This window comes from Trifolium pratense, linkage group LG7 (genome assembly GCF_020283565.1).
Source record: "Trifolium pratense cultivar HEN17-A07 linkage group LG7, ARS_RC_1.1, whole genome shotgun sequence".
Lineage (NCBI taxonomy): Eukaryota > Viridiplantae > Streptophyta > Magnoliopsida > Fabales > Fabaceae > Trifolium > Trifolium pratense.
This window is the reverse complement of record NC_060065.1, coordinates 18,453,485-18,470,715: the sequence shown is the minus strand read 5'-3', so window position 1 is coordinate 18,470,715 and position 17,231 is coordinate 18,453,485. Positions and strand designations below refer to the sequence as shown.

At 35.4% G+C, this 17,231-nt stretch overlaps 2 protein-coding genes across 3 annotated transcripts; one reads left to right on the top strand and one right to left on the bottom strand.

Annotated features, from left to right (window-relative positions):
* Positions 1 to 3,980: 3,980 nt before the first annotated feature.
* On the top strand, positions 3,981 to 9,599 carry LOC123899739 (putative disease resistance RPP13-like protein 1). Of its 2 annotated transcripts, none has more exons than XM_045950948.1 (2): positions 3,981 to 7,933; positions 9,221 to 9,599. In XM_045950948.1, the coding sequence occupies exon 1, from the start codon at positions 4,143 to 4,145 to the stop codon at positions 7,887 to 7,889; it is 3,747 nt and encodes a 1,248-aa protein (XP_045806904.1). In that variant the 5' UTR covers positions 3,981 to 4,142; the 3' UTR covers positions 7,890 to 7,933; positions 9,221 to 9,599. The 2 variants fall into 2 exon arrangements, with proteins under 2 accessions (XP_045806904.1, XP_045806905.1); XM_045950949.1 differs by having other exon boundaries at positions 3,987 to 7,933; positions 9,227 to 9,599.
* A 96-nt stretch (positions 9,600 to 9,695) lies between these two features.
* On the bottom strand, positions 9,696 to 15,232 carry LOC123899740 (disease resistance protein RUN1-like). The gene is made up of 5 exons (XM_045950950.1): positions 14,434 to 15,232; positions 12,401 to 13,505; positions 11,879 to 12,154; positions 10,978 to 11,775; positions 9,696 to 10,386 (listed from the first exon to the last, which is right to left on the bottom strand). The coding sequence occupies exons 1-5, from the start codon at positions 14,982 to 14,984 to the stop codon at positions 9,832 to 9,834; spliced, it is 3,285 nt and encodes a 1,094-aa protein (XP_045806906.1). The 5' UTR covers positions 14,985 to 15,232; the 3' UTR covers positions 9,696 to 9,831.
* Between the last annotated feature and the right edge of the window lie 1,999 nt (positions 15,233 to 17,231).

Below are 17,231 nucleotides of genomic sequence, written 5' to 3'. Positions count from 1 at the left end.
ATATAGTTTAGGATCAACTGACACCAAGATGTCAAAATTTATTTCACATCAAATCTCATCCATCCATTTTATTTAATCTAATGGCTTAAAACTGTCACCAAAATAATTAATGTACACTAAAATCACCTAATTAAAAACAAATTTTATCATAATAAATAGATAATCAAACATTTCCTATTTTATATCCTTTCTTTTTTTTTATTCAAGTGTTTTTCCCTTTTTTTTTGGTTCAAATCCACGTTTTATTTGTACATAATCATTATTTTTTTTTTTAATTTACCAATTCCCATTGTTTTTATTTGTGAATAAAATATAGTTTTTATTTCTTTTCTCCTGTTGCTTTTTCTTTTGTTTTTTTTTCTCTTTTCTTTAGCACTCTGTACCAAAAAAAAATTGGTTGGTTGTGCCAAGAAATGAGATAGCATTTCTGTTCTCTTGATTGGTTGTGCCAAGAAATACTGCAAAGAGAGAGAAAACCATGGTCCCCACCTCTTTTTTTTTTATATAATCAAAATTTTATTATAAGGAAGTATAAAGGAGTACTCAAACCCTTACAACAAAGAGCACTAAACTAAGTGCTCAGAATACAAGACATAAGATTTAAACACCAAAAAGGAAAAGGAGTACAAGTCTTACGCCCATACCGACTAGTGAACCACAACCAAGAATGAAGTTTGATTGTCTCCAATAATGACGAAACATCCGGAATATTGCCCTTAAAAATTACTTTATTACGAAGATTCCAAATATTCCAAGTGGTTGCCAACCATACCAAATACCGGACACGACCTTTGTCTTTCATTTTGAACAAATCACCAAATAAAAGAAAATGATCTCTACCTTCAACTCCGTTTTGTAACGATATCCCTAACCAAGATAAAACTTTGTTCCATACTCTCTTACTAAAAGGACATGAAAAGAAAAGATGATTTTCGTCCTCAGCTTGTTGAAAACAAAAAACACATGATAATTCATGATGATTAGTTAAAATACCACGGTGATGAAGAGCTGCTCTAGTTGGTAATCTGTTTAATAATAACCTCCAACCGAAAACATTTACTTTCGAATGAACATCTGACTTCCAAAGGCGCTGAATGGCCTCGAGCACATGAGCATCTTGAAGCTCAACCTGCCGCAGGTCTAATAAATACGTGTAACAGGATTTAACCGTGAACAACCCATTCGAATCCGGAATCCAACGCCACTGATCGTGATTATTGTTGTGAAGGGAAAAACCATCGAACAGACCTTGTAATTCGGTAAGCTGCTGAGCTTCGTTCACACTCAACGATTCAGACCAATTCCACCTCCATAATGGCACTAAACAATTTCATCGCAGACGTTCAGAAACCTTAACATTCTTGATCACTTCTTTAACATACAAATCAGGAAAAAGATCACAAAAGAGAGAAACAAGAGAGAAACAACTTTATTTATTGAATTTACAAATTTACCCTTATCTCTTACCTATTGCTTCTTTTCTCACCAGTTTCTGAAATTTTTAGCCATTTTAAGCACAAATTTGCTTGCCTGCGGTGGTTTTTTTTCTTTCTTAATTGGCTAGTGGCCACTACTTAGATTTGTTACTTCAAGTAGAAAAATATTAATTTTAAGTTTTCAACGATTAATTTTATCAAGTAGCACTTGTTCAAAAAAAATTATCAAGTATCACCTTAAATATTTTGTCGCAATTCAAGTAGCATCGTACCTGTTAGCAATTCAACTAAATTGTCACATTATTTTGTTTAATTTTGTTTATAAATCATTTTTACGAATACTACTACAGTATTAGAAAAGAAACAAGTCATTTATGTTAATTTTATTTTATCAAGTAAATTACTTAAATAAATAAAACATAAGGGTATCGTTGTCTTTTCAAAAAGTAAATACACATCTTTCTCTTCTATTTCTCTTATACCAAACAACATATCAAATTTATTCTATTTCTCACATCTTTATCTCTTTTCAAACTCTCTCTCACCTCTTTCTCTCTTCTCATTTTCTCCTCACAACCAAAGATATCCTTAGTCTGTGTTTGGTTTTGGGGAAATAAGGAAGAGAGAAATTGGGGAGAGAGAGTTTGAAGAGAAATGTCCAATTTCCCTTGTTTGGTTTGAAGAGAGATAGGAAAGAGAGAAGAATAAAATGTGGGATCCACATGTATTTTGTTTCTCCGCAAAAGAGCTAAGAAAGAGGAGAGAAGTGGTCATTTTAACTAATTTGACGTTTTTGCCCCTGTCTTCTTTGCACAGTCAAAATTGCAAAGAAATTAAAAATGAAGCTTTTGATTGTTGTTCATGGATGCATCAAGAATATCCAGAACGACACAGTTTATAACTCGTCGTTAGTGGTCCATCTAAAACAAACATTGTTTCTTATCAATTACTGAAAATTTTGCTTGAAGGTTCAAGTAATTATTTGCCCTAATTTAATTTTTCAAAACCGCACGGTATCATATTTGAGAATATATGTGGAGGATAACTGAAAACATACATAACATACATACATGATACATCAATTTATTGCATGTTTCTTTACATTAATAATATAACTAAGCTAATTATTTGAATTAAATAAAAATAATATTAACGAAAAAATTGTTAAAGTAAGCATATAAAACTCAATTGAATAATAGTAATTTTTAGTAAAGGTTATTTTTGTCATTTTAAAAATAAAGATACTTCTCTCTCTTCTATTTCTCTTCTAATTCTCTTATACCAAACAATACATAAAATCTACTCTATTTTTCACCTATTTCTCTCTTCTCACACTCTCTCTTACCTATTTCTCTCTTCACAATTTCTCTTATAAACCAAACACACCCTTAGAGTCCGCTTGAACAAAAAGTTATTTTGGCATTTGAGACAAATTGTGTAGAAGATAAAAATTTCAGTTTTTGTCTATAGTCTCTTTGCCCTCAGTTTGTTAGGTTTCATGAATAGTTTTAAAATCAAACATGATACAACTGAAGTTTTTCCGTCCAATCATATATAAATTTTAATAAATAAAATAATATTTTTAAAATTGTGTTTTTTTGTTTGCAATAAAGTTGAGAATCGAATCTAGGACCTCATACATATATTATCCAAATCCTCACCCTTGAATCAAACCTAATAGCTTAAAAAAATTGTGTTTTTGTTTCCGCTTAGAAATAGATAAAAAAAAATAACTGTAAAAAAAATAAAAAAAAAATAGATAAAATAAGTGGGTGTTTTTAATGTTATTCTTAAAGCAAAAATAAAAAATTTAAAATGATGGAGAGAGTAAATAATGATGAAATGAAGGAAGTCTTACTTCGTCACAAATCTAAATAAGAAATGTTTACGCACACTCAAATCCAAGGTTATCAAAACTGGACCGGACCCGCCGGTCGGACCGTGAACCGGTCATGAAAACAGTTCGATTATGAGCAAAAACCGGATAGAAAACCAACCGGCAAAAAATGCGTGAACCGGTTTTGAACCGGGTTAAACCGGCGAACCGGCCGGCACAGTCCAAGCGGTTCTGCAGATTTTTTTTAAAAAAAAACATGGCAAAACGACGTCGTTTTAACTTCTTTTTTTTTTTTAAAAAAAAATGAAACAAAACAACACGTCGTAGGAATAGGAAAGGTTTGTTTTTCATCGAAGGAATTGATTTTTTTGAAGGCAGTGTGTTGTCAATTGATGTTATGGTGCTATTTTGTGTTATTGAATTTAATTTATTATATAATTTTTTATTTGGTTTGAATTATAAATTTTATTTTATTTTGACTTGTGATATTTTATCTTTTTAATGTGTGAAATTGTGAAATATTGAGTAATTATTCATATACTTTTATTTATATATTAATTAAAATAGATATTTAATTAAAAATGGTTCGACCCCGATTGAACCCGATCCGACCAATTGAATCTTGAACCGGTAAGTTCGCCGGTTCGGTTATGACAACCCTCAAATCAATTGAAAAAAAAAAAATTTAAAAAAATTTAGTCCACATCATGTCATTTTTTTTTATATTATCGTGTTTGTGACTAAACACAGTTGATTTGTGATTGTGTCTTGCATCGAGTCAACTTCACTTCATACAGTACATTTTGAAATCTGCAATCCTTTCTTTCTTTGAAATCTGTTTTGCTCTTTCCCTTTCCTTTTGTGCAATTATGGCGGTTGAATTTGTTGGTGGTGCTCTTCTCTCTGCTTTCCTTCAAGTCACATTCGAAAAGCTATCATCTGCTGGAATTGAAAACTACTTTCAAACAAGAAAACTCAATGACAAGCTGCTCAAGAAACTCAACATCACACTTCTCTCCATCAATGCTGTGGTGGATGATGCAGAACTGAAGCAGCTGAGAAATCCAAACATCAGAGCTTGGCTTGATGCTGTCAAAGATGCTGTGTTAGATGCAGAGGATTTCTTGGATGAAATTGACATTGAACTTTCCAGATGCAAACTCGAAGCCGAATCTCAATCCAGTGCTACTACTAGCAAGGTATGGAACTTTTTCAATGCTTCTTCAAGTTCATTTGACAAAGAAATTGAATCAAAGATGCATGAAGTTCTTGACAACCTAGAATTTCTTGCTAGCAAAAAGGATATATTAGGTTTGAAAGCGGTTAATAGTGGTTTTGGTGTTGGATCTGATAGCCAAATAATGCTAACAAAAATTCCATCAACATCTTTGCCTGTTGATTCTGTTATTTATGGTAGAGATGATGACAAAGAGGTTATTTATGATTGGCTGACATCTGATGCTGAGGATGATAACCGTCAGCTATCAATAGTTTCGATAGTTGGTATGGGCGGGATGGGTAAGACCACGCTTGCCCAACACTTATACAATGATCCAAAATTGGAGGGTAAATTTGATGTCAAAGCTTGGGTTTGTGTTTCGCAAGAATTTGATGTTTTCAAGGTAATGAGAGCTATTCTTGAGGGTGTCACTGGCTCAACTGATGATTGTAGAGACCTAAATATGGTCCAAGAGAGGTTGAAGGGAAAACTGACTGGGAAGAGATTTCTTCTTGTTTTGGATGACATTTGGAACGAAAAACGTGACCAATGGGAAGCTTTGCAGATTCCTTTTAATTGTGGAGCTCATGGAAGCAAAGTTATCGTCACTACACGCAGTCTTAAAGTTGCCTCGGTTACACATTCGACTAGGATACATCATCTAGAGGAATTACAAGAAGATCATTGCTGGAAGTTGTTTTCTAAACATGCGTTCCTAGATGAAAATCCTCAAATAAATTCCGACACTAAGGAGATTGGTAAAAAGATACTTAGAAAATGCCAAGGATTGCCTCTAGCCTTGAAAACAATTGGAAGTCTCCTGTACACAAAGTCATCTTTGGTGGAATGGGAAAGTATATTGGCAAGTGAGATATGGGAATTACCAGAAGAGGAGAGCAATATTATTCCCGCTTTAATGTTGAGCTATCATCACCTTCCTTCTCATCTCAAGAGATGTTTTGCTTATTGTGCCTTATTCCCTAAAAATTATGTGTTCGAAAAGGAGCATTTAATTTTATTATGGATGGCTGAAAATTTTCTTCAATGCCCTCGACATAGTATGGGTGTGGAAGAAGTCGGTGAACTACACTTCAATGATTTATTTTCAAGGTCATTTTTTCAACAATCCAGGGAATATGAAATGTGTTTTATCATGCATGATCTTCTCAATGATTTGGCAAAATATGTATCCGGAGATTTTTGCTTCACATTCAAAGATGAGGAATCAAATAATATATTGAAAACGACTCGCCATTTCTCATTTTTAGAAAATGTGAATAAATCTCCTGAAAGGTTTGAGCCCCTGTACAATGCTGATAGATTGCGCACATATCTCCCATTATGCATGATACCCGATCATTTTCCTTGGAATGACCAGATGTCTGACACATTTATTCAAGAATTGATCTTAAAGTTTAAGTTTTGTCGTGTCATGTCATTGATATGTTACCCCATGGATAATGGGTTGCTTGACTCCATAGGAAATCTCAAGCATCTCCGTTATCTTGACCTGTCTGGTACCAACATAAAAAAGCTACCTGATTCAGTATGTTCTTTATATACCTTGCAAACACTCAAGTTGAGGTATTGTCAGTATTTGGAAGAGTTGCCCATGAATTTACATAAACTCACTAATTTGCGTTATCTTGATTTTTGTGGAACTAAAGTGAGAAAAATGCCAATGCATGTTGGAAAACTAAAGCACCTTCAAGTACTGAGTTCTTTTTATGTGGGTAAAGATAGTGGCTCCAATATTCATCAGATAGGCGAACTCAATCTTCACGGAACATTTTCAATTTCAGAGCTTCAAAACATTGTAAATCCCTCTGATGCGGTGGCAGCAAATTTGAAAAGAAAATTACACCTTGTGAGGTTAGAGTTAAAATGGAATGCAAATAGTGATAATTCAGTGAAAGAAAGGGAAGTGCTTGAGAACCTACAACCTTCCAAACACTTGAAGGAGTTGTCTATCTGGAGGTATGGCGGTACACTGTTTCCAGATTGGTTTGGAGTTAATTCATTATCAAATGTGGTGTCCTTAGAGTTGAGAAAATGTGAAAATTGTGTGTTGTTGCCTCCACTTGGAATTTTGCCATCTCTCAAGGAACTGCTGATCACAGGGTTATCAGGGATAGTGGTGATTGGTAGTGAATTTTACGGGAATGTGAGCAGCTCTTATCCTGTTATTCCATTTGCATCCTTGCAAACCTTAACCTTTAATAACATGATAGGATGGGAAGAATGGGATTGTAAAACTGTGACAGGTGCTTTTCCGTGTCTCCAAAAGCTTTCTATTACAAATTGTCCGAATCTAAAAGGCTGTTTGCCTGAGCAACTTCCATGTTTAATGACACTTCAAATTTATAATTGCAAACAGCTTGTGTGTTCTGTTTCATCTGCTTCATCCCTTCATGAATTACATCTAACTGATTGTGGAAAGCTGCAATTTGATTATCATCCAACTACTTTGAAAATTCTCAATATTGGTGGACATTGCATTGAAGGACCGTTGCTTGAATGGGTTGATCACACCTTATCACACATCTCTCTTGAATCATTGGTAATTGCGGATTGCCCAACTATGAACATTCCTCTAGGTTATTGCTACAATTTCCTTCAATCTTTGAACATCATGGGTGGCTGTGACTCTTTAAGGACCTTTCCGCTGGATTTCTTCCCAAAACTCCAGACTCTCTTATTGCAAAGCTGTAGTAATCTTGAAATGATTTCACATGACTCTAAGCTTGATTGTAGTCTTACTTCTATGTCAATTATTTTGTGCCCAAACTTTGTATCATTTCCAAAGGGAGGATTCTCTGCACCCAATCTGAAGCATATTGATATTTTGGAATTAGAGAATTTAAATGCATTGCCTGAAAGCATGAACACCCTCTTCCCATCTCTTATTGATCTAAGGATAGTAAGTTGTCCACAATTGGACTCATTCTCTGATGGAATTTTGCCATCAAGTCTAAAACGTCTGATTCTTGCCAGATGCTCTGAACTTTTGATCGCCTCACTGAAATGGGCTTTCGGAATCGACACTTCTCTAGAAACTCTGTGTATTCGAGAATTGGATGTAGAGTCTTTTCCCGATCAAGGAGTGCTTCCCCTTTCTCTCACTTTTCTACTTATCGGTAATTGTCTGAATCTCAAAAAACTGGACTACAAGGGTCTCTGCCACCTCTCTTCTCTTGTAGAATTGCATTTGTCTGATTGCCCCAATCTCAAATGCTTACCGGTGGAGGGTCTGCCTAAATCTATTTCAACTCTACAAATTAGTGGTTATTGTCCGTCGCTAAGACAGCAATGTAAGAAACCTAATGGTGAAGATTGGGGAAAGATTTCTCACATTCAAAGAATCATAGTCGATGGCATCATAAACTACAACTTTTAAATGATGCATGCCTCAATTCTCATACTATCCAATTTTTTACCGAGGTACCTACTCTAAACACATACATATATATCTTTCAATTTTTTTTTAAAAAAAAAACATCTTTGGCGCTTTTAAATTAATTCTTTATACATTAATTTCTTCAAGAATGTTTCACTGTAGTTAGCCAATAATGCTAGCACAAGTTACACTTTAGTTGCTAGTACCTGTTAAAGAAGGATAACTTGACCTACTTATTTGATCAAGTTTCATACCTGTTTTTGTATATCTGATGAACTGTTGCAGGCTTAGATTGGCATAGTATTTACTTGAATTTGTATTTTTCTTTCACATAACAATTTTTTTTATATGATGCTTGTTGGCTTTGTTAACCAGCTATTATTTCACATAATATTATTTAGAAAGAAATTCAAATGGACCTAATAAATTATATGTGAAATCACATAATATACTATTTAAGTCCTGATGTACCTTTTGTGAGAGCAAGACATTTCTGTTTTTGACTATGTGGGTGTTAACCTTTGTTCTCTGTTTGCACTTGAACTTAATTTTGTTCTTTGAAATAGCTTCATATGATGCTTGTTGGATTTCCACGTGTTTCTTCTCAAATTTGCTTAGTTCTAAAATATTGCATTTAACTTGAGGTAGATATCGATGACGGTTATAAGATGGTCAAACTTATAGTTAAAAAGAACAGCTCTACAAGTCAGTTGGACACCACACTTTCAACCTCCACTTTTCTAAGTAGTGTGGGACTTAACCCACCTCACACTTGCCACAACGGAAACTCTGTCTAAAATGAAAATCAATGAGGGAAACATCTTATGCTAGTTTAAGCATAATCCTATTTTGGGTGTTGAGGAATGTTATGATGCTGCTGGAATCAAAATGTTGATACTAATGGATTCATAAGAAACATATGCCACTGCCAAAAACATATGCTTAACCTGATTTAGGCCAAGTATTACCCTTGATTTTGTCCCATCAATACGATTCTTTAGAATAGTGCATGTGTGTTAAATTAACACTGTTAATATTATCTCAATGTAGCTGGTTCCTACTTAAGTGGCGGTTGCTAGGATTATTTGTTGGATGTTTTGATTGATCTCTATTCATATGATTGACATGGTTAAATGTATGTTTTCCACAGTATATAAGAGAAATTTAACTAGGAATTTTGTGAAAGGGAGTTGGAGAATATTTCTAGGCCAAGCCACTTTTAAGAAACTCAAATTTCTTCTTGTTTTTGACTATTATTTTGTTTCGGTTCCTCCTTCAGCCAATTAGAAATTCATGAAACAGTTTCTGAGTAAATGTATTTTGTCTTGAAGTTTCAGTTTACAGGGCTTTGATAAGAAGGTTATGCAAGATAGAAAGGAGATTGAATGTGCTGAAAAGTTGTTATATCATGTGGAAGGGTATTTCAAGTGATACTTGTGTTGCTTTTGCTTACTGGAAACCAGGGAACACAAATGCTTCCTTAAATATGTTTGAAGATATGGCGAGGATGAGGTTGATGATCGCTTCCAAAATCTATAGATGCTTTAGTGCTCTTGATGCTAGCAAAAACAAGGTTTCACATATGTTCAAGAAATTATTATTATGTATAAAATACAACAAATGCTTATTGGAAAGTAGTTTTTTTTCTTGTACTTGTAGCCTTGTAGGCAATTTATAGCTTCTGGTTATCACAGGGCGAGTTTCTTTCTATCCTTTAGAAGATGGTATCTGGAATTTGGAGGAACATTCAAAAAGCAAAGAGCCACATGATATACAATCAACTGGAAAAAAAAAAAAAAAAACGTATATGGAACAGTAGCTTGTAATATTTAGAGAACAACTTTAAGTTCTAGTTCAAAGGTATGACATGAAAGAATTGTAACATAACAAAATATAATCTTTCACCTCTCTTTAGGACTTAAAATATTCATCATTATAAAATCTAGAAACTTAAGCAACATAAGAATTTATTTTTCTTCTTTCTGTTTTGATTGAAGTCATCAGTGGACTCCTCTCGAGTAGAGATCCTCTTACCAATGCATTCATTTTCATCATCACTACAAGAACTGGCATTCAAATCTGGTAAATGATATAGATTCAAAGTTCTGTCAATGGGTTCATCATATACGAGATAAACTGTTGTCTTTTTCGTAATGAAACCATTCTCGAAAACAACAACAACCTCCACTTTGTTACCAGGTTCTATACTAGAAACTAGCCTCTGCCCCTCCTCATCTTCAGAGGAGATTAATGCCTCTCCCTTATAAAGTTGAATGGTGGCCTTTGTGTAATTTTTCACCAACATGTTTTTAAGGCCACTTGATGTTATGTTATCTCGGGATGAAGTAGAGACAATGCACATTATTGTCTTCAAGTTACGCCCTACCACTTGAGGGACTCGAAAAGTTACAGAAGATCCTTCAGAATTAAAGGTAAACCAATTTGGATAACTATCACCGGGGAGGAAACAACCACCAGTCCCACTGACATCCATATTCTGTGAAAGTAAAGATAAACTCAAAATTTAATTGTCAAGTATATGAATATCTTATCAATTATTCAACAATTAAAGAAAGAATTTTTCTTATAAAGTAATTAATAATCATATTTTGACATTACACAGAAATATTTGCTTGGATTCATAAAACAGACTATCACAACTCTAAATTTGAAGACTGTAAGTTTGTAACAGGTTTTTCATACAAATGATGTAACAACTCATATTCATTGAGTACTTGTAAAAATCAACTACATAACTAGCATGGAAGATGCATACTCATGTTCTTTTGAGTAAGATGTCGTTTCGGATATATGATCATTACCAGTAAATAAGTATTTCAGTTATAAATTTTCTCTGACCCCACCCAACAGTGGTATTCTTGCGAATCTGTTGAGGTTTAACAAAAAAATTTGCTTATAGAAAAACAAGTATTTGAACTGTCAAGTAAGTTGTCAATGACCGATAGCAAAATTTGTGACAATTTAACAATAAATATCTTAAGAAATTTATACACTAAAGAATTCAAATGTATTAGAGAATGATAAACACACATACATGCGGGGGGGACAGAGAGAAAGTTTGTCAAACCTGTAAAATGATCTCTTTCAGAATATTAGTGACTTGGCAATTCATTCCGATTTGAATTAAAAGAGACTTTGGGGAATGTTTTGATACTTGTGAAGAAGTAGTCATATTTGATGCTTGTGACGTAGTTGCAGTTGGTTCCAACTCCTTATAATTTGTGGCATTTAAGGCACCCAAAATTATTGCTGCATCATGAGAAAGTTGAAGTTCTGAGCTGCACTCCACCCAAAGACTTCGAAGACTTGGAAGGTGCATGGAAATCGATGATAGTGAGTCGGAACTACTGTGTGATACATCTAAAGGAACAAGAGATGACAAATTAGATGTATGAAATGGGGATGGGAGAGTATTTGTTGGTGACATCCAAGACCAAATTATAGATGGAAACACGTCATTTGAGAATCCTTCATAACCGCACAGACAAATATATCCAATGCTTTTTGACCTTACTATTGAAAATGGCACTCTTGTTATTGCAGTGTTATTTGCAATCAGGTTGGTTAAGGAGTCCATATGTTCCAAGTCATCTTCTAACTTGTCAATCATTGAACAACCGGATATATTGAGAGTTTTCAAAGATTTCAACTTATAGATGCTTCTCGGAAGGCTACGGAGGCTAATACAGTCTTCCAAACTGATCAGAAGAATTTTTTTGAGATCTCCAATACTATTGGAAATCTCAGACAACATTTTACAATCTGCGAGTATTAGCTTTTCAAGATTAGGCAAATTTGAGAAGTCTGGGGTCTGTGTCAGATCATGAGAATGACTAAGGTTTAGGATCTTCAGCATCTCCAACCTCTGCAAATTCATAAATATTATAGAAAATTTAGGGAAGAAGCTTACAAAAATAAATTGAGGAATTTACCATGAAAAGAGAAAAACTGAAATAAAAAATTAATACTTGAGTCTCTCTCCACAGACGTCTGACATTGCTGTTTTCTAATTCAATGGAAACTAAATTTCCTTGATAAAAGTTTGACGGTATGCTTGTTAAAGGAAATCCATTCCAACACAGCCATCTTAGATTTCTTGAAATATATTCGAAATCTCCATCAAGTCTTACACTAGTAAGTTGAAGTAATCTGAGTCTCTTCATCTTCTTAAATGCTTCAGTACTAAAAGATTCTGAACTATCTATTGGAAACTTCAAAGTTAGTCCCTCAACTGCTTTTGTTCCCTGTGAAATGTAAAACATGAAGAAATTTAAGAAACAAGATAGTTTAAAAAACTTCTGACTGAATCAATAGTTTGTTAGAAGTCAGAAAGCACGACAATTCTAAATTAAATTCTCAATATGACTAATTTTCAAAGTTCTTATGTTAATCAACAATAAAACATTTATGTTAACAACTAAATCATAAATGTTTATTGCTTATATGCTATAAATATTTTAAATACATAAATATGTATATGAAGTGCTTACAGTTCGTTCAAATAAAACACCAAGCACATCTTCGTGAAACCATAGCCTGCTACGCTCCCCAAGCTCCTTCGGCGATTGTTCACGAATGATTGCTCTACCCATATCTCGTAACAAATCATGCATTCCAAGCTTGTTATTATCACTGACAGTTACAAGGCTTCTCTCAACAAGGACACTTATTCCGATTTCTGCAAAAAGTCCACAGCCATTTAATATGAGTATTACATCATTTCGGTCCATCCCAATAAAGAAACAAGCTATGTCAAGGAATATTTCTTTTTCAGTATCGTCCTTTAAACCATCATAGCTTATTTTTAACTTCCGCTGTACTTGATCATTGGGAATTACTTTGATTTTCTCCATTACACTTTTCCAATCTGCTACTCCCCTGTCAAACAAATAGGAACCAAGGACATCCAGAGCTAGTGGCAATCCTCCAGAGTACTCAACAATTTTTCTGGATATTTCAGCAAAATCTTTTTTCGGACTCGCTTGCTTGAATGCATTCCAACTAAAAAGCTCAATTGATTCGTTTTCATTCAATTCTTTTATTGTGCATACTTTGTCAACTCTATTCCCTCTAAGTATATTTTCATCTCTAGTTGTGATTATTATTCTACTTCCTGAACCAAACCATTTACGACTTCCACACAATGCATTTAGTTGGTCTAAACTATTCACATCATCAAGTACGAGAAGTACTCTTTTATTACAGAGCCTTTCCTTCAATGTAATTTTCCCAGACTCAATGCTTTGTATCTTGGTTGTTTTTTCTTTGAAGATATCAAACAAAAGTTGTTCTTGTAAAGGCGCTTTTCCAGCAATTTGCTCCCAAGTTTCCCTAATATTTTCAAGGAAACTCCTACCTTCAAAATCGCGGCCAATTTTGTTGTAAACGGCTTTTGCAATGGTTGTTTTACCGGTTCCCCCCATACCCCACATCCCTAGTAATAGAACATCATTTGATTGTTGGATGTCTAGAAGTTGAATTGTATCTTGCACTCGAGATTCTACTCCCACGGGATTATCAGCAACAAATAAGTCTGTCTTGTCAAGCAAAAGAGTAACCTTTTCTACAACATGATCGATAGCCTCCCTTTCATTCCTATAAAATTGAACCAAACAAAAGATGAATATACATATGCACACGCACATGACCGTGCACACACCAAATACACATACATCAAGAGAAATACACATACCTATTCTTTTGTTTGGTTGAATAAAAACTAAGAGAGAAATTTTTTAACCTTTGTTTGGACAAAAATACCATCAAATCAAAAACCAATTAAACATTGGGAAATGCCTATAACAGAGGGCAATTGTTAAGGAAAAAAAATTGGTGGTAATATAATCTTAAAAATAGTGTATTCAATGCCTTGAAATTTTAAAAAAGAATCCCTTCTACTTAAAACCCTTGCTTTGGATTCCATTTGTATTACCTTAACCATTGCCCCGAGGGCATGACCCTTAAATATTTGGGTCACATTATTTTCCACAAAGGTGTAAAGTTTCAGCCCAGCTATTCAGGAACAGAGTCAGATGACTATTATGGCTAAATGGATCGTACATGAAATTTACAGCTAATCATTATGGAAGGGTAGCAACACCATTGATTGGAGAGGGTTTCTAAAAACCATCGATTGGGTCTCAGATGTATCCAAAAAAATAATATATTTTTTTTATTTTATTTTCATCACTATCTGACTCATTGTACCGCCTAATCTGATTCGAAGATCAGTTATGACATCCCTGCCAAGACCAATGTCAATCCCCACCGGACCAACTAACGATTGGTAGACATTTTGAAACCTAAAAAAGAGGTCAAAATTGCACAATTAAAAAAGTTGAAGGGTCAAAATTGCATTTAAGCCTATACATTAGATCTGCAAAATGTCTAATAATGGCAAAAATTGAGAGGATCTTGACTCTTGTAAATTATACTCCAGAGTTTGAACTATGGTACTACCACTTATTCATCTGTAAAAAAATTCTAGCAACTAAGTTAGTTTACCAAACAAAAAAAAAATTACCTGGAATTTAGAACTACAAAACCAGCAAGGGAAGCAGCCTCACGAAGAGCATCTCTCCATTTGAGAATGTCTTTCTTCTTTGAAATCCTACTCAAGAGACTAAACGCTTTTCCAAACTCACCAGTTTGATGACGTACTTCCGATGGATCAACATCATAGAACACTGGCAGTAGTGTTTGTCCTATGGTTCTGTGACACTCTATTATTTTCACCAACTCATTCAAACACCAACCTGAATCTGAATAATTCTTTGAAAAAACAATAACAGCAATTTTAGATTGTTCGATTGCTTCCAGTAGTGATGTTGAAATGTGATCTCCTCTTTGAAGTGAATCATCGTCCTTAAAAACGATGATTCCATTGTTTTGAAGTGAAGCATATAGATGTGAAGTGAAGGAAGCACGTGTGTCTTCGCCTCTGAAGCTTAAGAACACTTCATACCTCCTTGTCTGCATTGTGTTAAAGAGGTACGCTGCTCTAATAACTTTCGCATGGTTCCTTATTTTTTCTTGTTCTTGAGCATTTATTGTTTTTTGTCGCAGATATCTCATAGCTCCTTATTGCTTTTCGGTTTTGGGTTTGGTCAGTTAATACAATTTTCTCAGAAGTAAAGGAATTAATTGGAGGAAGACATGAGTGAGTGATGATAGATTTTTTTTTTGGTAGAAAGTGATGATAGATTTTTTAAGACCGAAGAAAGAAAAGATGATTTGATCGAATATAATGCAGCTCATGATTCCACTTGATTGAATATATGGAGGTCATGACTCATGATTCCACTTAAAGAAAAAGTGATTGGACCCTATATCTATATACTCTTATCTTTTTTTTTATTTGTCAAATTCATAATTTTAATAGAATTCTGTATTTTTTTTAAAAAAATATTGTAATTTTCATTTCAATAATTAAAAATAAACAATTAAATAATATTTTTTAGAATAGAAAATTATCTCGTGTTTAACAGAGTATACATACCATATATCGAAACTTAAATCTTAAATATGAATAAGACAGACCTATATATTGTTCCTAAGACAAATATTGTGATGATGTGACATCTTTTAAAGAAGCTCGTCATCTCTTTTAATAATTAAGGAAATGTTAAATAGTGTCTTCGGAGAAATGATTAAGTATATAAAGATGATAATTTAATCTTGAAAATAGTGTATTTAATGTCTTAAAATTTAAAAAATGAATATTTACTACATAAAGAGGAAAATTTTTGCTTTTGTTTCCTTAATTATTACTCTTGAGGCACTCTTTAGCCTCACCAAATAATTAATTACATCTCAAAAGAGAAGATTACTCCGGTCGTTTTTATAAGAAAAAATTGATTTTTTTAAGTTCATTGAATAATTGATGTATTTGGTTTATTATCCCTCCGTTCCAAAATATAAGTCACTTTTGACAAATTACACAAATTAAGAAATGTAATTGTTCTGGGCCGAGCGTCGAGCTCGAGCATCAGAGGGTGTCGAACACATATACCATCCGAACATGTCCTAACGGTCAGATACCCTTGCGTATTGTAACGGCCGTAAACCGGAATGATGAGCATTAACTGCACATCATGGCTCCTTAGCCGTTTTCCGGCAGCCACTTGATGGCCATTAATGCCATCAAGGGCCTTAGCCCAGCGCTGGGGGCTATATATATGCATCTCCACTTCATTTGCAAGGTACGCATTTTTATAGCTAAGAAAACCTTACACACATACTGACTTGAGCGTCGGAGTGCCTGCAGGTACACAACCCCCCTCCGCTCCAACAGGGGCTTCAAACGCTCTCAACCACCGCAAACGCCGGCGAAGTCGCATCATTCTGGTCAACACGATCAGTGGCGCCGTCTGTGGGAACGCTAGTTTCCCTGTTTAAACCAAACCAAAAACTAAAACTTCCTTGAAAACACCCTCTTCACGACCAATGGCTGGCGTTAACAACCACAAAATCCCGGAGCTCGTGGCGGAGAACAACGTTCAACCAATGGACTACGCACCGTACCATCCGCTGGACGGACAATTCGCCTCCGTGACGGAAGATGGCCAGGGAGGGCAAGACGCACATTACGAGCCCTATAACCCAGAAGAACCGCAGATCCCTGTGGCTACCCCGCCACAGGCGACTCCGGCAGTGGCTATCCCTCCGGGCGTTCCCATGCAAGAAATGATGGCTGCGCTGGTCAATGCAATCAACCGCCAGTCGGACTTACTGCTGCAACAGAACCAGCGATACGAGCAACAGAATCAAAGGCTCGAGCAACAAAGCCGTCGCATCGACGCAATTGCTGAGTCGAGGGTCACGGCGCAAGCTCGCCCAGCTCGCCGTTCACCCACACCTGTGAGGAGCAGAACCTACTCCAGGTCTCGCTCACCACCTCGCCACAGAAGCGAAAGGAGGTCGAGCCCAAGGAGAAACGAGGCTATATCTCGAAACTCCACCCCGACGAGGAGACATTCCCCTAGAAGGGACAACCCTCCTCGCCGCCAAAGGAACCGATCCCCGGAAGAGAGGGACAGTCACCAAGGCCCCCTCTCCCGAAGGATCCGAGAACTTCCCCTACCGGTCGGACTCGAGAAACCACCGGCAATGGATACCTACGATGGCTCGACAGACCCAGACGAGCACATCGAAAATCTTGAAGCTCTCCTCGAGTACAGAAATGTACGAGGCTCTATCAAGTGTAAGCTCTTTCCCACAACTCTGAGGAAAGGCGCTATGGCTTGGTACAAGAGCTTGGCGCCAGGATCCATAGACTCTTGGTCGGACCTGTGCGCCCGCTTCCGGGCTCACTTCACTTCC